Source organism: Chiloscyllium punctatum, chromosome 46, assembly GCF_047496795.1.
Source record: "Chiloscyllium punctatum isolate Juve2018m chromosome 46, sChiPun1.3, whole genome shotgun sequence".
NCBI lineage: Eukaryota > Metazoa > Chordata > Chondrichthyes > Orectolobiformes > Hemiscylliidae > Chiloscyllium > Chiloscyllium punctatum.
Genome location: NC_092784.1, coordinates 45,813,504 through 45,834,356, shown reverse-complemented (window position 1 = coordinate 45,834,356; position 20,853 = coordinate 45,813,504). Strand labels below are relative to the sequence as shown.

The 20,853-nt window shown below is 43.7% G+C and overlaps 1 protein-coding gene across 1 annotated transcript in view; it reads right to left on the bottom strand.

The window, feature by feature from the left end:
* Positions 1 to 20,853, bottom strand: part of LOC140467983 (adhesion G protein-coupled receptor E3-like) — an 83,118-nt gene that overhangs the window by 12,432 nt on the left and 49,833 nt on the right. Inside the window, exons 8-13 of the mRNA XM_072564098.1 lie at positions 19,507 to 19,718; positions 15,640 to 15,801; positions 12,003 to 12,206; positions 8,118 to 8,338; positions 6,159 to 6,225; positions 4,697 to 4,788 (exon numbers count right to left, since the gene is read on the bottom strand). Of these exons, the coding sequence (XP_072420199.1) occupies positions 4,697 to 4,788; positions 6,159 to 6,225; positions 8,118 to 8,338; positions 12,003 to 12,206; positions 15,640 to 15,801; positions 19,507 to 19,718 (958 nt within the window). The remainder of the gene's footprint in view (positions 1 to 4,696; positions 4,789 to 6,158; positions 6,226 to 8,117; positions 8,339 to 12,002; positions 12,207 to 15,639; positions 15,802 to 19,506; positions 19,719 to 20,853) is intronic.

The window sequence follows — 20,853 nt, the reverse complement described above, 5'->3', positions numbered from 1 at the left end:
TTTGTATGGCCAATCCACCAAGTCCACTAATTTAGCACAACTAATTCACCTAACCTGCACATCTTTGGACTGTGGGAGGAAACTGGAGCAATCAAAGGGGATGTGCAGAGTTACAGGGTGAATGTGCCAACTCCACACACTGGCCAAGTGTGGAATTGAACCTAGGTCCCTGTGAGGCCGCAGTACCAACCACTGAGCCACCGTGCCACCCTGGAAACAAGAACCTTCATGATAACCTCAGCCAGTCCAGCAGTTGAACCCATGCTATTAATACCACTGACCAGCCATCCAGCCAACTGAGCTCCATCGGAGACAGGCTAGACGTCAGCTGGAATATAGTGGACAGTGCTAAGCCCACACCTTAGGAAGGAAGTGAACGCATTGGAAAGAATGTAGAGGAGCTTACAAGAATGGTTCCAGGGAAGAGAAAGTACACCTCTGTCTGTAGATGGGAGAGGTTGGGGCTGTCAGTCTATATGACTTTTTATAAATTCCTAGTTTGGAAATCAAACCAGTCAGTCTCAAGATTGAATACTGACAGACTCTAACCTCTCACCTTTAATGCATTGTCTAAGCTGAGATGTCACTCTTTTTTAAATAATGTTATCTCAGGAATATAACTTGACAGAAGTTCTGGCATTTACATACTAATAAATCAAAACCTGCATCCCCATTCTAAGTGATTAAAGACTTAACAGCAATCTAGGTTTATTCAATACATCCCATCAGTTGTATGACACTTTGATCTTTTACTATAAATTCTGTGTCCTATGACCCTGCCCCACTAGCTACCTGATGAAGGAGCAGCGCTCTGAAAGCTAGTGCTTCCAAATAAACCTGTTGGACTATAACCTGGAGAGACCTAAGGAGGATTAAGCTGAGGGGAGATTTGATAGAAGTTTAGAACAGAGTGAATAAACTGTACCCCCTCATCAATGGATGGAGAACCAGAAAGTGCAGTTTCAAAGTGCTTTACAAAACAAGCAACTGAGAAAACACGTTTTTCACACAGCCAATGGTCTGATCTTAGGCTGAACAATGTGGAAGTGTGGTGGAGTAAGGTTCTATCGGGGCATTCTGGAGGGCATTGGTTGATTATTTAAATAGAAACAACTTGCAGGGTCACGGCACAAAATTGGCACTAAGGCAAAATACTCAGGGTGCCAGTACAGATACAACTGGCCTCCCTCTGTACGGTAACAATTCTGTGATGGGGAAAACAAATCCTGGCCCTGCTATTGATGAATAAATAAAATAATAATGAAACATAATAATGAATAATAACTCTCACTATTATGGTGGAGAGTTTACTGATTCTTAAAACAGAGAATTTTTAGCCGTTTCTTATAATACTATTTCGCGGTCATTCTGAGGATGTTCCGAGCTGTGGAGCAATGGTTACTATTTGTTTACCCATGCCCTACGGAGTTGCCTGCTATTCATGTCGAATCATTGCAGTTATGTTTATTAACCAGAGAGAGTTAGCATTGTATACAGTGTAGGTGACAGCATAAAACTACAGGGGATATTGATGGGCTAAGTGACTGGGCAGAACTGCGGCAGATGGAGTTCAATGGAAGTAACTGTGAGGTTATCCATTTTGAACACATAAAGGGAAGTACTCTCTAGGTGGTAAGAAGTTACATACAATGGATGTCCAAAGAGACTTGAGGGTTCAGGAGCATAAATGACAGGTGCAGAAAATAATCAAGGCAGTTAATGGAATGCCTGCCTTTATATCTAGAGAACTGGAGTACAAGGATGCAGAAGTTATGCTGCAATTATACAAAATCCTGGTTAGACCCCATTTGGAGTACAGTGAGCAAATCTAGGTCCCACACCTTAGTGAGGATGGACTGGTCTTGGAGGGAGTACAGTGTAGGTTTACAAGAATGATACCTGGACATCAGGGATTAATTTATGAGGAGAGATTATGCAAAAGAGGCCTATTTTCTCTAGAAATTAGAAGGTTAAGGAATGATCTGATACAAAGAGGAAAAGACAGGGTAGATAAAGATAAACTATTTCCACTGGTTAGAGATTCCAGAACTAGGGACATTGTATGAGAATTAGGGCCAGACTGTTCAGGAGAGATGTTAGGAAGCACTTTGGCAGATGGGAGTGGATGCTGGATCAGTTGTTAATTTTAAATCTGAGATAGAATTTTTTTGTTAAGCAAAGGTATTAAGGGATAAGGGCTAAAGATGGATATAGGGGAATTAGGCCATATAATAATGGGAGAGCCCGAGGGGCTGAATGGCCTACTCCTGCTCCTATGTCCCTACATAACATCGCGACACCAAAGTGAAAACACAGACAGTGGAAGCTAGAGTGAAATGCTCCCTCTTGTATTTTGATGTTGAGGTGATGGACAGCTGAAAGCAGAGAGACTGTCTAGGCCCCTTACTGGAGTACTGCGATAGGAACAGGCCTTTCCTCCCTCAGAGCCCATTCTGCAAGGTTTGTTGCCAGTTGTTTCCAGCTGTGGCCATCATGGTCCTTCAGACTATCACTTGTGACCTTCCCCTTAACCTGAACGGAGTCTTCTAATCACCCAGGAACCTAAACAAGTGCTTGAGCATCAACAGAGCTTTGGAGTACTGTGGACTTAGCTGGCTGAGACATCAGATTAAATCAGGAGCCCTAGATCTGGCTCCTAAAGTGTCATTATGAGACCTCTCCATACCCCAAACAATGCTGCTTGCTCCCCCACCCCAAACTGGGAGTTTGTAACATGTTTGACATCAATTAATGATTGCTCAGCTTTCCCATATATATTTCAGAGTCACCTTGAGCCTTCACCAAGCTGATACTAAATTGCTGTTCAAACTTATGAAACCATTTTAGTTCAGGATCTGCCTTTATCCTGGACACTGTAGCTCTGGTCGAACAGTCAAAGAATAACCTGCTTTTATCTAGCACCTTTCACATCCTTAGGACATTCCACAGCACATTTTAAAAAATGAAGTCATTTCTGGAGTACTGACACTGTTGTCAGAAAATCAACAGTCAATTTGCACACAGAAATCCCCCGCAAACAGCAATGTGATAATAATCAGATTATCCTTTCTTTCAGTTGTGACATTGATGGAGGGATAAATATTCCTCAGGACCTGCGAGAGAATCCCTTTCACCCAGCTCTAAAGCAGCGTCATGATATGTTATAACTGACAGGGAAGACCGGGCCTCGGTGTAACACTGGAAAAATGGCCCTTCCCAGAACACTTGCTCACTGTCGCGTTGAGATACCAATGTCCTGGAGCAGCTCAGACAACACTTCATTAAGTGATGGGCTTTGTGGGGTTTTTTTACACGTTAGCCCATACAACAATCAGAGAGATGAGACAGATGTCTTGACATTTATTAACAACATTATTTCTACAACTGCAGCATCACACACATAAACAGATAGAGTCATATAGCACAGAAACAGAACTTTCGGCCCAACCAGTCCATGCCGAACATAATCCCAAACTAAACTAGTCACATCTACCTACTCCTGGTCCTTATCCCTCCAAACCTTTCCTGTTCATGTACTTACCTAAGTGCTTTTTAACATGTTCCAGCGGGCGTCATCATGTCTTGATGATAACTCCTTAATGGGAGATGCAGTGGTAGATCGGTGGGGAGTCATGGTTTGAGTTCTGTGCTGACTAATGCTGTTGTACATTACAGCCACATAGCTGGCTGACTGAGTGCACTATACTTACTCCATAATACAGAGGGAGTGACTGGAGGTAAGATGGGTATCGATACGATGGATAACCTCATACTGAGATGCTATGCAACTGAACTCAAGCTTCAGTGCCTGGATGATCTGAAATCTAGGCTACAGGGTTACACTAAACACAGATGGGATAGTGAAGAACACGTTTGGTGTTGCTTTCCTTTATTGGTCAGAGCACTGAGTATCAGAGTTGGGAGGTCATGTTGCAGCTGTACAGAACATTGGTTAGGCCACTTTTGGAATATTGTGTGTAACTGGTCTCCTTCCTATCAGAAGGATGTTGTGGAAGTTGAAAGGATTCAGAGAAGATATATAACGATGTTGCCAGGGTTGGGGGGTTTGAGGAAGGGGAGAGGCTGAGTAGGCTGGGGCTGTTTATCCCGGAGTGTCAGAAGCTGAGGGGTGACCTTATAGAGGTTTATTAAATCATGAGGGTAAAATCATAGGATAAGTAGACAAAGTATTTTCCTTGGGGTGGGGAAGTCCAGATGAGAGGGGGAATGATTTAAAAGGGATCTAAGGGGTAACTTTTTCACACAGAGGATGGTGCGTGTATGGAATGAGCTACCAGAGGAAGTGGTGGAGGCTGGTACAATTGCAACATTTAAAATGCATCGGGATGAGTGTATGAATAAGAAAGGTTTAGAGGGATATGGGCCACGTGCTGGAAAATGGAACTAGATTAGGTTAGGATATCCGGTCGGCATGGATGAGTTGGACCAAAGGGTCTGTGTCTGTGCTGTCCATCTCTGTGACTCTATGACAGGCAAGTCATGGATATTTGGAGCTCCAGATTTGGACAATTCAGCCATAGTTCAGCTACCCACTAACCCAAGATGGAGATCAACTTAATAGGTGTAAAAAATGGAGAGGACAATGAATAGGTGTAAAACTGATGTGAGGCATTGGAAATGTAAGTCGCCATTTGGTCAGAAGGGACAAATTAAGGCAAGCTGGTTATATAGTTACCTCTGTTTTCCCAGTGTCTTGTTTTCTGAAATGACATCTGACAGCTTCTTTTTCAATGTCATTAATGTTTTGCAAAGGAAGATAAAATTGATCTGTAATTAAGAAGGAAAACAATGTAAAATATTACATTTCGTAAAAGTGCTCAGAAATGTTAATAGAAGGTATTCCATAATCGAATTGGGAGTGTTAGTGATTTTTATCCCGTAAATCGCTATTCTTCATTAACACCAGGAGTTGTTAGAGTCGGTCCCCTGTACCTACTGGGTTGGCTGGGCTTAGCTGGGAGGTGATTGGGATGCTTCAGTAGGGTTTCAATATCCCGATTTTAGAGAGAATACACGGGCAGGTCAGTATCCGACAAACTCCTTCCAGAAGTGAAGGTGGTTGAAGGCTGAATAAGGATAAGAAAAGGGTTGGGTGTCAATTGAATGGTCCCCGACACTCAACTTGCAGGCTAAGGTAAGGAAATAATGCCATTTAGTTGATAAAGCAGAGGAGGGCCCCACTATCAATGGGACATGACTGCAGTGAGAATTGCTACCTTCAAGGGGAAGAGATGATAACACAATGGAAAACTGGAACTTTTTGCACTGCATCGATGCTGAGTTACAGGGGACGGAAAATCCTGCGAAAATTGCCTTTATTGGATGTGAGCAATATAAGAAGACTGCACTGGGTAGTGTCCGTGCCTCTAACCCAGAAGCTGTGGCTTTGAGTCTCACTTGATGGCCAATGATGGCATGATAGTGATGTAGACAGGCTGACGGTCTGCTGAGGGAAAGGTTGTAGGTCAACCCGTGACTTCTAATAGGTCTCTGGCAGGTTGCTAGATCTGATCAGCCACGTCTGATGCCGGTAGGATCTTCTCCAGCTCACGTTCTGGTCACCGGTGACACACTGGCGACCTGCTCAGGGAAAAGCCAGCTGTAGGAGCAGACAGAAGCTTAATCTGCCTCATGTGTCACTAGACATCGGCAGACTATGTGACCAAACTTGGTCTTTTGCACACTGGGAGTTCACTAACCCTTTATTGAAGTCTTTGATTTTGCATGCGGGCAGTCGAGTTGAACTATTTAAGCTGAAGGAACATCACAACCAGGAGACCATCTGTCAGAGTGCACTGGAACGTGGTGAGGCATTAACTGTGCAAGACCCAGAATTGTCAATTAAGATACATGTCTAATGTGTTATTCTGAGTGGCAGGTGGTTGGCTACGGTGTTGTGACTTCATGTACCTCAACAGGAGCTTTGAATTACACTGGTCTCCATTTGTCTCTCTCTCTCTCTCTCTACCAACCCCCATCAATCCATGTCTCTACCTCCCTGCTGTAACTATCCCCATCACTAACCAAGTCCTTCTACCCTCCTGTCTCCCATCACTCTACCTCCCACTGCCTCCAAGGGCACAAATTGGAAACTTGTTGCAATAATAGACTGAACTAATGCTTTGAATCAAACTTACAATGCTGATCAGTAGAGCAGGCACAAAGAAGCTGCAAGGAAGGAAATTCTTCGTCGAAAGCCAACACCTGCAATTCGAAGTTCAAAAATGGTCAAAAATGCAACATCATTTGGAAAGCACCCAGGCTCCTATAACACTACATTCCCTCTCTCCAAAATGTTAGTTAACTGGCACACCCCTGGCCTTGATAAGGTTCACTTGAACAACTCCCCTGGTTCCCTGGGTTACAAAGAATTTTAAAATCCTTCCTTGCTCATCCAAATTGGGAAATCTTCACTGGCATGTCCTACTCCAGATTTGTTTTAATGGGATGACATGTTGGTCTTTATTGTAAGGCATTGGAACACAGCAATAATAAAGACTCACTACAATTGTAAAGGACTGGGGGGGGGGGTCCATGTTTGAGAAAAAGCTGGACTTGCATTGTAGGTGGTCGATCGAATAGCTCAGTAACTTTGTCCCCATGGGGAGGCACAGGTCAAATTGGACCCATATTCTCTAGAGTTTAGAAGAATGAGAGGTGATCTCATTGAAAATGTTCACAAATCAGAAGGCGCTACACAGGAAATACACCGAAAACTTACACTGGGGACTCGAAAACATAGGAGCAGTCTTGGAATAAGGGACTGAGTGTTTAAAACTGAGATGTCTTTGCTTAGGGGGTGGCGAATCTTTGGAATTCTCTGTCCCAGAGGGCTCCATCACTTAATATGTCTGAGGATGCAAAAGTGTATGTTCTGATCTCTTGAGGGACTACAGAGAATGGGTTAAATGTGAAGTTGAAACCCAAGATTAGACACAATGATACTGAACAGGGCTCTCCACCTGCTCTTGTTTCTTATGTTTGGGGTTAGCAACTTTTTTATTTGTTCATGGGATATGGGTGTCGCTGACTAGACCAGCATTTCCTAGGGAAGAGAAGACTCAACCACATTGGAGTCACATGTAGTCCAGCCCAAGTAAGGATAGCAGATTCCTTCCTTAAGGGACATTAGCGAACCAGATGGGTTTTGCCCACAATGGATTCATGCTTGTCATGAGACTGTTGATTCCAGATTCTTTACAGAAATCAAATTCCACCATCTCCCTTGTCAGGATTCGAACCCAATTCCCCAGAACATTATCTGAGTCAATAGTCCAATGATAATAGCACTATGCTATCACCTCCCCCACCCCCGAACTGCCAGTGAAGCTAATGATGTGGCATGCCATTTCAGTTCAGAGTCAGCCATATTGCAGTGGGTCTAGATTGCAAATATCCTCCTCAAAATGAGTGAACTGGTCGGGTATTTAGAACAACTCTTAAGGGTTTCATGGTCACTGTGAACGTTCAATTCCAGATTGAATTCATAATTCTAAAAGCTGCCACGGTCAGATTTGAACCCATGCTGCTGGGACATTGACTTGGGCTTTTGGGTTATAACCTTTGAAAGTCACCTGACTTCACCTGACGAAGGAGCGTCGCTCTGAAAGCTTGTGATTTCAAATAAGCCTGTTGGAATATAACCTGGTGTCATCTTACTTCTGACTTTGTTCACCCCAGTCGAACTCTGGCACTGCCCTATCATCTGAGTTACATCCCAGAAGGTGCTAAAACTGGCCTCAGGACCCATTTCCCATGGCCAGGAGGGATCAGTCACTGGGCCTCCACTCCTAGTTACAACCTTGTGTGTCTGACTGGAGATTGAGTGTGGTATGTTACTCTTGTCTATTGTCCAAGATGCACTGGGACACAATGTCAGGAATCCCTTGCAAAGAATAGCCAGTTTGGTTGAGCTATCTACCAAGCTAACTACTCCACATCGTGAAATCAATACTTCCAAGAGGTAAGGAGCAGCATAACAGACATGTTTAAAAATGCTCTGTATGCAACAAGAAATGTATTATGCAATCTTTCTCACAAATCAACGTAAATGCATTCACGTCTCACAAAGATACACCTTAAAAATATAAACTCACGATGATTCGGTGCCATAGCCTTCATAGCTAACTGCTGCTGAAATTGTGACAATCAAAGCTGGAAACCCATAGCCAACCCAAAGCATGTATCGCTTGAGAGGAACCTTTGGGACGAAAACCACCTGCACCATGAGGTAAAGTTGGATCCCTTCCAGGAACATCCAGGCAAAGACTGCGAGAAAGGTATAGTGGAGGACACCTGCGATGATTCCACAAAATATCTAAACAGAACAGTCATGGTGTCAGTTCAGAGCTCCAGTGAATGGCACACAATTAGAAAGAGTTAGAAGGAACTTTCATTTATGCAGCACCTCTTGGGACAAAGGATTTCCAAATGCACTTTACAGCCGATGATGCACTTCTGTTGTCTAACCCTTGTCATAATCATAACCAGATGGCGGCAATTTTATGCACAGCAAGCTCCCATAAACAGCAATGTGCTGATGACCTAGAGGTTAACTGTCCTTTTCACTTTGCAATATTGTCACAGGAGCCTATACACCCCCACTGAGAGGGTGGGGTGTAGGTTCAATGTCTCCTTCAAAAGACCACACCTCTAACAGTGCTGAGCACCCTCAGTACTGCAATGGAGAGTCAACCTAAGTTTTGAGTTCAGCCTTAACAAGAGGAACATGCGCCCACAATCTCCTGATTCAGGAATAAGCATTGTGTTGATGCAGTGAGGATCAGAAAAGGACCTCATGGACAATCTCTTTTCATAATCAAGAAGGCTTAAAGAGCGACAATGTCAGAAATGATCCTGCTCAATACTGAGTCCAAATTAACCTTATCGAACGTTTCTTAAAGGATTGCCTTCAAGTCTCTCCTGAACATTGTGACAACAGAATACATTAATTCATCAGTGTGAAATGTACCTGCTGGTTTAATTGAGATGTTGAGCAATACTTTATTGCCTTTGTTAAGGTAGCAAAGGAAGATACACACTGATAGGCCATTCAGCCCCTCAAATCTGTTCTGCTATTCATTGAAATGATGGCTGATTTGTACCATATTCCCATATCCATGGACTTGGACTCTATATTCCTACAAGCTGTTGGCTGGCAAATTATTAAATATATAAAAATCAACTGCGTTAAAGTATTCCCTTCTCTCATTAAAGTCCTGCCTTTGGTTTAAAAGTTATCGTCCTTGCTATAGAATTCCCCTGTTGTGCTCTTGCGTGATTTTCTTTAAAACTAAGCTCCCACTCTCACATTGGACTGGTACACGGTGTAGCTTCAATTTATTTGAAAATCCAAGATATATTTGCTCATCAGACAGACAGCTGTACACCAGACCAAACCCATCAAGATATATCAAGGGGATAACCTAGACCCGAACTTGCAATTTTATTTAAAAGTAAGTGTAAGGAGCAGTGTTGCAGGTGTTATTTGATTGGTCCACCATTAAGCTTTAAGCAAAACATACTTTATTAGAATCATAGAGACGGACAGCATGGACACAGACCCTTCGGTCCATCCAGTCCACGCGAATGTTATCCCAAACTAAACTAGTCCCACCTGCCAGCACTTGGCCCATGTCCCCCCAAACTTTTCCCATCCACGTACCTGTCCAAATGTCTTTTCAATGTTGTGACTCTATACTCATCCATCACTTCCTCTGGAAGTTCATTCTAGACATGAACATGAGTAAAAAGGTTGTCTCTCATGTCCTTTTCTCCTCTCAGCTTAAAAATATGCCCTGTATTCTTGAAAACCCCCATCCTAGGGGAAAGACACTAACTCTATCTATACCACTTGTGATTTTATAAACCTCTTTAAGGTTACCCTTCAAGATCCTATGCTCCAGTCCCAGCCTATAACTTCACGCTGTTGACTTGCAAAATTATTAAGTACATAAAAAGCAATAACTTTATTGTGGGAAAGAGGTCCACTTTGAATTAGAACTCAAAGCCTCCATTCCTGGTAACATCCTAGTAAATCTTTTCTGAACCCTCTCTGACTTACTAATGTCCTTCCTATAACGGGGGACCAGAACTGGACACAGTCCTCCAGAAGAGGCCTCACCAACATACCCTACAACCTCAACATCACGTCCCAACTGTACTCAAAATTACTGTCCCCGTTGTTAACTGCCCTGACTGAAATCATTCAAAATCTGAACATTTAGTGTTATAGCGATGTACAGCACGCAAACTGACACTTTGATCCAACTCATCCATGCAGACCAGATATCCCAACCCAATCTATTCCGTTTACCAGCACCGGGCTCATATCCTTCCAAATCATTCCTATTCATATACCCATCCAGATGCCTTTCAAATGCTGTAATTGTACCAGCCTCCGCCACTTCCTCTGGCAGCTCATTCCATACACGTACCACCCTCTGTGTGAAAAAGTTGCCCATTTGGTCCCTTTTATATCTTTCCCCTCTCTCGCCCTAAACCTATGCCCTCTAGTTCTGGATTGCCCCATCCCAGGAAAAAGACCTTGTCTATTTACCCTACATGCCCCTCATGTTTTCAGTGAACTAAGTTAATCAACACTACCACTTGATCCTAAATTCCCATGTGCCACGAACAAGTGAACAACTGGCATGCAAAAGGATTTGCGTTAATAAGCAGCTAACATTTGGAGGCCTCAGATGTGATAAATAAAAAAAAAAGTGGCTATAAAAATTATTGACTTTAATGGTTAAACTTAAGTACAGGGGAGCAGACATGTTTATATGTGGTTCTGCTTGAGTTGTAACCTGGACAACCTCCAGACATTCTTGCATGTCTCAGTGACCAATACATAGCTATTCCAGTGAGTAAAACTTCTACAAGGGTCCCTGACCTTCGATGTAATGGCTCAGAGGACACAGACAAAGAGGTGGTGGGTAAACTATTCTAAGTCACGAGTTATGCCTACATGGCAGAAACTAAAATCACAGCCCAGTGGTACTGATCCTAGACTCTCAGAGCTCAGGAGTGTTTCTCCTGGAGCTCCAGACCCCAGTTATTGTGCCCCAAGGTGGATCGTGGGGCCAACATTTTAGAAAAGGGAGCAGCATTTCAAAGAGATTCACAAGAGCAGTGTCTTATTTAGCTCAACTGAATCTTCAGACAACCACAGCTGGCATCAAGTCACATGAATGTACAGTGCCATGTTTGGAATTCTGCATTCAATTCTGGTCTCCCTGCTACAGGAAAGATGTGGCAAAAGCTGAAAGGGTTTGAAAAATATTCACAAGGCTGTTGTCAGGATTAGAAGGTTTGAGCTATAGGGAGAGGCTGAATAGGCTGGGGCTTGAGAGATGAATTGAATTAAATTGCATTTATTGCCATGAGTACTGAGGCACAGTGAAAAGCTTTGTCTTGCGTGCGATACAGGCAGATCACAGAGTTAAGTAGCATAGATAAGTAAATAATAGGTAAACAGCAGCAAAAACAAAAACAAAGGTAGCAATTTTTTGAAAGTATGCTATTAAGTTTAAAGAGTGTAGAACGATTGTAGGAAATAGGAAATTTAGATCTACACGCAGGAGCTCGCAAGGAGTCAACTATATCCGGTGCTTCTTGCATCCATATCCATATGAAGGGGAGGATGAAGCTTTCACACAGTGAATAGTCATGGTCACGCTGCCTTGGAGTCAAGTGGAAGAAGGCAGTTGGATAAATTATCAAGGAAGAAGTGAGATGCAGCATTATGGAGAAAGAGATGGGGGATGTGGGACTCTGTGGATCAATATTTCCAGGGCTAGCACAGACTTGGGGGGGCTGAATGGCCTCTATACATAGACTATGAGCTGGTGGGATAGAACATATTTCCCATCAATTATCTGATTAAAGTGTGTGACTGGCAACAACATGAGCAACCAATTTATTGTGGCACCTCCCTTGAGTGCAGTGTCACAAATGGAACATTCATTAGGATTCCTTACCCGATTTCCGGTTAGCGAGATTCCAAAAAGGAAGATGAAGTCAGCGACCAGCAAACACACACACAGGTGAATGTGGATGGTGCGTCTTGTGTCATTAACCAATTGGCAAGTGGCAAAGGTGATAATGGCCAGTAACAGAAACACCAGGGAGACACTTAATCCAATGTAAGTGATGACTTCAAGTGCAAACACATGTGGGAGATCCTGTGAACAGAAGTTGGGGAGATTAACGAGTGAGGCCATTTCCCTGAGCCCTGTGAGGAGAAATCATGGGTATTGAAATCCTTGAGAAACACAGCGAGTTGTTTGGAGGAGAGGACAGCAACAGTTTGAAGTGTGTCAGTAGGGCAGAACCCTTACACATTATTTTACCCAACATGCATTTTACTCTCTTCATTGCTCAGCATAGGAGTTGAGACGTGATGTTGAGGTTGTACAGAATGTTAGTGAGGCCCCTTCTGGAGTACCATGTCTAGTTCTGGACCCCCTGTTATGGGGAGCTGGAGAGGGTTCTGAAGAGATTTACCAGGATGTTGCTGGGTATGAAAGGTTTGAGTTATAAAGAAACGCTGGATCGGCTGGGACTTTTTTCACTAGAGTGTAGGAGATTGAAAGGGGACTTTATTGAAGTTTATAAAATAATGAGGGGCAGAGATAGAATTAACGGTAGTTGTCTTTTCCCTAGGATGGGGGATTTTAAGACCGGGGGCACATTTTTAAGCTAAGAGGAGAAAGATTTTAAAAAGTCACGAGGGGCAAATGTTTTACACAGGGAGTGGTTTGTGTGTGGAATGAACTTCCAAAGGAAGTGATGGATCTGGGTAAAATTACAACTTTTAAAAGACATTTGGATAAGTACATGAACAGGAAAGGTTTGGAGGGCTATGAGTCAGGAGCAGGCAGGTGGGACTAATTCAGTTTGGGATTATTTTCAGCATGGACTGGTTGGACCGAAGGGTCTGTTTCCATGCTCTGTGACTATCTGCAGGTTCTCACTACACTGCAGTATAATGGCTTCATGTCCTTTTGAATTCAGCATGCACATTAATGGCACAAACCTAAAACAAAATTTCAGAGCTGATGTCTGGTACCATTTCTTCATGGAAGTAGCAATCTCACCGTGCCCCCTTCACCTTCCCCCCCCCCCCCAATAAAAAAGGCTATGTGATTGGGGTTCAATTGGAAATCTTAAAAACTGCAGTTGATTGCTTTTTGTTGAGTTAAGCAAGATGGGGAAATGAAGGTAAGTTGCAGATCAACCATATTTTCATTGTGTGCTAGACCAGGGGTCCTCACCAAACAGATTCAGGACAAACGAAGCTCCCTGTGCAGCCCACCTCCAAATCTGGAGACTCAGAATAAAAACCTGAAGCATTTGTGCAGAGAAACAAACCATGTGGTACCTTACTGAGGATGACCCTTATGTTTTTGAAATGCCACAATCATATGGAGAAAGTAATTAAGAAGGCCAATGGAATGTTGGCCTTCATATCTAGAGGACTGAAGATGCAGTAGTTATGCTGTGGTTATACAAAACCCTGGTTAGATCTCACTTAGAGTACAATGAGCAGATCTGGGAACCACACTTTAGTGAGGATAGACTGGCCTTGGAGGGAGTATAGTGTAGGTTTACAAGAATAATACCTGGAGATCAGGGGTTAGGTTTTGAGGAAAGGTTATACAACTGAGGCCTATCTTCTCTGGAAGTTAGAAGGTGTTTTTAGTCGTTCACAGGATGAGGGCGTCACTGGTTAAGCCAGCATTTATTGCCTATTTCTAATTGGCCCGGGGCACAGTTAAAAGTCAACTGCAATGCTGTGGGTCTGGAGTCACATGTAGGCCAGACCAGGTAAGGATGGCAGTTTCCTTCCCTAAAGGACATTAGTGACCCAGATGGGCTTTTCCCTATCAATCGACAATGGACTCACAGTCATCATTAAAACTCTTAGTTCCAGATTGTACCAAGTTCAAATTCTACCATCGACCATGGCAGGATTTGAACCCCGGTCATTAGTTAGGTCTCAGGAGTAACAGCCTAGCAATAGAATCACCAGGCCATTGCCTCCAAAGTGCAAAAAAGAAAAGACAGGTAAAGGTGAACTATTTCGATTAATTGGAAATTCGAGAATAGTCTGAGAATTAGACTGTTCAGGGGAGATCTTAGCACTTTAACACACAAATTCTCTTCCACAAATGGCAATGGATGCTGGAGCAGTTGTTAATTTTAAATCTGAGAGAGACATTTTTGCTAAGCCAATGTAGAAAGACATATGTGCCAAAGGCAGGGATATCGACTTAGGCCACAGATTATTCAATGGTGCAGCAGGGTTGAAGGGCTGAATAGCCTACTCTTGTTCCGATGACTACATGGTGGACTAAACACCTCGAGCTCAGCCAACATGGGGTTACTGCTCGACTTTAGGGATTTGTGCTCGCTAAGTAAATAAAGCAATGGCGTCCAGGGTAAACTGTGCACATTGGGAGAGATGGCTATTATGGGATTTTGTCTCGATGCTGTGGGAAGTAAGGACTTATTTCAATAAAATTCATAATTCAGAGTAAGAAGCTGGAGTAAAATTTATAATCGGGCATGTTACAATCAGTCAGCTTTTAATCAGTTTCATCTGAGCTGTAGTAACATCCTGTTAAATAACTGCATATGGAGAAGTGTGAATTTTTGCCACTGTTGAAAGTTCAGCACAGTGTGCAACAGTTTTGAAGACAAATATATCAGACACATTTCAACCAGCCTGGCTTCAGAATCTCATTGAACTCAACTATAATTCATGAACTCAAAAGTTCTACAATTTTGTGACCTATAATTGAGCCCCCACTCAAGGCAATTTTACCAGAACTTCCGAATTTTGATATTATCTGCTTCATAATTGACGTGTTCATTTTCCAAATGGAGTGGTCAGTCCTCCCCAGCCTCCTGTTTGATACCGATCTCTAGATCAGATTTTCTGTCCTTTATTACACTGCTGTATAGGAGCTGGTGGCGGTGAAATTAGTTTCCATTTTTCCTACAGTACAGCACTTAACTGGCTCTTAATTGGAACCTCCTGGTGACTGTCGCATAATGGGGATGTTATTAGACTAGTCATAACAAGGTCTAATGTATGATGCCCTGGAGACATACCGTATAGACAATTTATAAGTCTGGAGCAAAAGGCTAGATTTGTTTGTAAGTTCATGCAGGTTGTCATGAAATCCCGTTTACTTCTCTAAATTTCTTCACTCGAGAAAATCTTTCATCCTACCTGTGACTCCAGACTCATAGCCATATGGTTGACTCTTAATGCAAACCATTCAATTGCAGGTGAGCCTTCTCAAAAAGCCTTGCCAGTGACACTCACATTGCAAGAACAAATAGAACATCCAGAGGTTGTGCCAGGTGCTATTTAAAGGCACGTCTTTTACTTTGTTTTGCTGAGCCTGCTGTCAGCTGTTGACACTGCCCATGTGGTGATATTCATCTCCTTATGTCTTTCCTGCTTTCTCTCTTGCCTGGTCACAGCCTCATGCCTACCCCATCTCCCTTGGCTGCCTGCTCCATAGCCCTAGCTGCCTACCCTGCCCGTGCCAGCCAATGGGGGCCTATTATTTCAATGCGGTGAATGAATCTGATCAACAGTACCTTCAATGCCATTAGGATGGCGAAGCTGGAGAGGTGAAACGCCTGGCACACTGTGTGGGTTTTATTTGAGAATACCAACTCGCAGCCGTCAGGAGACCAGGGAGTTCCATTCAGAGTTCCAGTCCAGTAGACGCATCTTATAATTGAATTGTTCACATTGGCCTGCAGAAAAGACAAGGGAATCTTTCAGAATGCACGTTCCGCTCCCAATATCTCTTCGTTCCCCTCAATTAGATACTTGTCATGTATGGTCCATGGACTGTATTTCTCCAGGGCACAGGGTAATGGTGTTATTGCCACCCTCCCCTACTTTAAAAGGCTTTTAAATACCTGTTTTTGAGAATTGAGAACTTCCCTTTTGCCAGGTGGGTTGTGAAAATGGCCATGCCCTGTTATGTACGATGGGATTGCTGGCGTAATGATGGCCATTGTTTGTGTTTGGTAACAACTTAAATTTTAGTCTTTCCTGGGATTTTAGTGTCGTTGGCTGGGCCAGCACTTATGGCCCGTGCCTAGTTGCCCCTTGAGATTTTGGTGGTGCACTGTCTTGAACCACTGCAGTCTGTGCTGTATGGTTACACACAAACTGCTGATGAAAGGGAGATCCAGGATGTCAATCCAGCGACAGTGAAGGAACGGCAATATATTTCCAAATCAGGATGGTGAGTGCCTTGGAGGGTAACTTGCAGGGGTGGTGTTCTCATTTATCTGCTGCCCTTGTCCTTCTCGATGGAAGTGGTGGTGGATTTGGAAGATGCTATCTGAGGATTTTTGGTTAGTTTGAGCAGTGCATCTTGCAGATAGTACACACTGCTGTATATTCCAAATCATAGAATCCCTACAATGTGGAAGCAGGCCATTCAGCCCACACCCATCCTCCAAAGAGCATTCCACCCACCCCATCACTGTAACCCTGCATTGCCCATGGCTAACTCACCCAGCTGCATATCCCCAGACACTATGTGCAATTTTCCATGGCCAATCCACCTAACCTGCACATCTTTGTGAGTGTGGGAGGAAACTGGAGCACCCGGAGGAAACCCACACAGACGCAGGGGAGAATGTGCAGTCTCAACACAGACAGTCGCCTGAAGGTGGAATCGAGCTTGGGTCCCCAACGCTGTGAGGCAGCAGTGCTAACCACTGTGCCACCATGCCGCCCATGATTCAGGGGGCCCCAGAAGATTGAGAAAAGGGATGAAATTTTACCCCCTGTTCTGAGAACAGCCTTGGAAGATCCAAATGGGAGGGGTGTATGGCCATGGTTTTGTACCATGACGCCATTAACCATGCTCACCATCTCCCTCAGACTGGTAAAAGTGACACATTACAACCTGACACACAGCTAAATTATTGTTGGGTTTGTAGTTTAAATGCCAGCTATAAATATTTCAGTTAATGAAGTGGATTCAAGAAGGATGTAGGACTCATGGAAGCTCAATTTGTGAACATTGGGGAATGTCCATTGTGGCATTGCAAACATTTTAACAGGTACTTTGAAAAGCCATCACCTATTTTAACTATAATTCGTAGATATTATTTGAAATGTTAAATATATTATTAATATACTGGTTAAACATAGGGCACTGCCCTTTGAAATGCAATACATATGCATTAAAGTACTTTATCCATTGGATAAAGACATCTTCTACACTCAATAGTATGGAATATCAGATATTAGTGTGTGTCAGACAAGTCCCTGAATTTCATATTGATTTAGCATCCTGACATCTGTTGAGCCTTTGAAACACTCTTCCAATACCAATAGGTAGAGAACCAATAATTCTTAAAATAACCCCGTCTTTGAGGTACTCATGAAGTTCAAACAAAAGGAAATCAGCTGTTCAAAACCCCAAGAAAGAAAATCCCCTCTTAAAAGCTTGTCCTATCAAACATAGCCATTTATACTCACATTTGAAAAATCATTTAACTGAGTCAACATCTTAAATCTTACTGAAATAAACAAACAGGTAAAGAAAAACCACTTTAACAAAAGATAAAGGCTCAGAAAACTGGCAAACAAATATGGTTAGTAGTCCTATCCATCATATATAAACATTCTCCATTTAGCTAAATCTATCTTGGCATTCAGCCAAGCATTCATAACGGGATTCTGCTTCAGTGACTAAGCAGGCTAAACACATGGCCAATTATTGGTTTTGCCTACTGACCTCAAGCTTCCAACAGGTAAAAGGTTCAACTGAGGATCGTGGATATTAAAGTCGAATTATTCAAGTTGAGTAGGTGAATTCTTTAGTTTTATAATTTATGGTGTCCCTGTCCAGCAACGTTCACCGTGGCCCTATACCAAGTCATTGTTTGAGGTAAAATGGAAAGCAGGAGGTATTGCTTGTCTCATTGGCCTGAGACCCTTTGCCTTTAGAACATGACATAGGCCAGGGTCACTGGTGGCCATTTTCACAGTGTGCAGGTCCATCCTTGCTGCCTGCTATAGGCTTCCTGGGTAACCCAGGCCTCTCCTTACCACTAACTGTGATGCCAAAATGGGGGTAAAGGTAGTGTGGGGCGGAGGCTGGGGATGTAGGGGCATGAGCAGAGCAAAGTGTCAAGCTTCCCACTATTAGAATTTATCAGCAGGAGAAGAAACCAATCCCAAACACCTAATCCCCAAATCATAGAGTCATCATAGAATCCCTACAGAGGAGAAACTTTCTTTGGGGGCGCGTAAGGGGACATAGAATCTCTACAGTGTGGAAACAGGCCCTTCGTCCCAACATGTCCACACCAACCCGCCAAAGAGTAACCCATCCAGACCCATTGCCCTACCATATTATCCTATATTTACCCCCAACTAATGCACCTAATATGCATATCCCTGAAAACTATGGGCAATTTAGCATGGCCAATCCACCCTAACCTGCACATCTTGGACTGTGGGAAGAAATCGGAGCACCCGGAGGAAACCCACGCAAACACGGGGAGAATGTGCAAACTCCACACAGACAGTGGCCGGAGGCTGGAATTGTACCTGGATCCCTGGCACTGTGAGGCGGCAGTGCTAACCTTCAATTTTCAGCCTAGAGCATCATTGGAAATGGTTTCCAATCTGTTAAGAAGCATGGGCACGATGGGACAAATGGCCTCCTTCCATAGCTCAACCATTCAATAAGACCGTAAGGCATAGGAGTAGAAATAGGCCATTCAGCCCATTGAGTCTCTGTGCCTCTGGCTGTTCTGATAACCCTCGACTCCACTTTCCTGCCTTTTCCGCACAACACATGACTCCCTTAGTAACTATAAATCTATCTCAGCCTTGAATCGACTTATTGACTAGCCTGTGTGGTGAAGAACTGCACAGATTCACTGCCCTCTGTCTTAACCTGGTGACCCTTTATCCTAAGATTGTGGCTTCTGACCCCAGACTGTCCCACAACCTTTCTGCATTGATCCTTTCAACCCCTCAAAGGATTTCTTGGCTTGGAGATGCCGGTGTTGGACTGGGGTGTACAAAGTTAAAAATCACACAACACCAGGTTATAGTCCAACAGGTTTAATCAGAAGCACTAACTTTCGGAACACTGCTCCTGATGAGTTCAGGAGTGTCCAATAAAATCGCTCTGAGTCTTCTCACCTCCAATGAACACAGACCCAACCTACTCAACCTCTCCCTGTAGGACAGTCCCTCCATAGGTCAGTCTTCTGGACTGCTTCCAATGTCAGTCTATTTCCCTTAGGTAATGCTGTGTATAACCCCACGCATTGCACAAACTAAGCATTAATCCTCAGACAGCTTCTTTCCCTGACTAATGCTGTGCATAGTCTTAGCAAACCTCCCTACTTCATCAGTGATTCTGGAAGCAACAATGCCCCTGGAAAGCAAGTGTTGTGGGATGATGTGCTACAAACCGTAATATGGCTGAAGGTAAAGTTGATGGGATGGGTGGGAAAGTCTCTTGTCTTGCTGGTTATAGCTGCCGTTATGATCGCTGAATTCAGCACATCTGACTTTCGTTCAGGTGTAGCCAGAGTCTCCTCCCTCACCGCACTCTCATTGCCCAAAAATGTTGTCATGTTTTTGTGAACGATGAAGGCAATGGCTGAATTTCTGCTCCTTTTGCCTAGAGAGTGTGAGAGAGAGAGAGAGAGAGATCACCACTCCATCACCAGCTTTTCAATTCCCACCCTCGATATCCATCGACAAAATCGTAATGTGGGTTTTTTATTTCAACAAATTTATTATTTCTCCCTCAAATGGTGCCATCCAGTGTCGCACGGTGGACTACCACTTGATCGTCATCACCAGAGTGGCTTTTGAGAAAAATGACCTTCAGATACAGAGACAAACCTCTGAGCTGAAAGGCAGCATCAGGAACGGAAAAATTGGCAGCAAGTTAGATCCAGGCCTGACAAGGTCATGACAGACCCAGGCTGTGGTTCAGGAGGGAGAACAGTCCATCGCGCTATAGCAAGGGTGCGATTGTATTCAGAGAGGGTTACTGAGGACGTAGCCTGAGCTGGCGCGAGTCAGGGATGATGAGAGATCAGATAGCCTGGGGCTGTTTTTTAGAGAAGGCTGGAGGAGGGCCCTGACTCAGGTCAACAAAATTATCAGAGGCACAGACAGGGTGGAGAGGGAAAGACCTTTCTCCTCAGAGAGAGGGGGGTCACAAACCAGCTTAGGTTTAACTTAATGGCCAGGAGGAGATTGAAAGAAAATCTGTTTCAGAGTGGCAGAGGCTGGTGGGTGTCTGGAACCGACTGCCTGAGAGGATTATAGAGGCAGGAGCCATCACAACATTTAAGAAGTTTTCAGTCCCAGAGGCTGTGGATCCAGAGCTGGGTAATGGGATAGGGTAATTGTGAAATAGAGGCCAGCATTTCATCACCCTTCATTTACAAATGCCTTTGACAGTAGCACTGCCTCTTACTGAGTCAGGCAATCAGGGGCTCAATATTCCTGACGTTCACCCTTTTATGTCAACCAGGGCTCCCTGATTGGACCAGATTAACAACCCAGTCAGGGAACTTATATTCTGTGATGTCCAACAGGCTCACCTCTTTACAATCACCGTAAAAATCCATCTGGGTCACTGATGTCCTTTAGGGAAGGAAACTGTCATCCTTACCAGGTCAGGCCTACACGTGACTCCAGATCCACAGCAATGGGGTTGACTCTTAACTGCTCACTGGGCAATTAGGGATGAGCAATAAATGCTGACCTATCCAGCATTGCCCACATCCCGTGAGTAAATA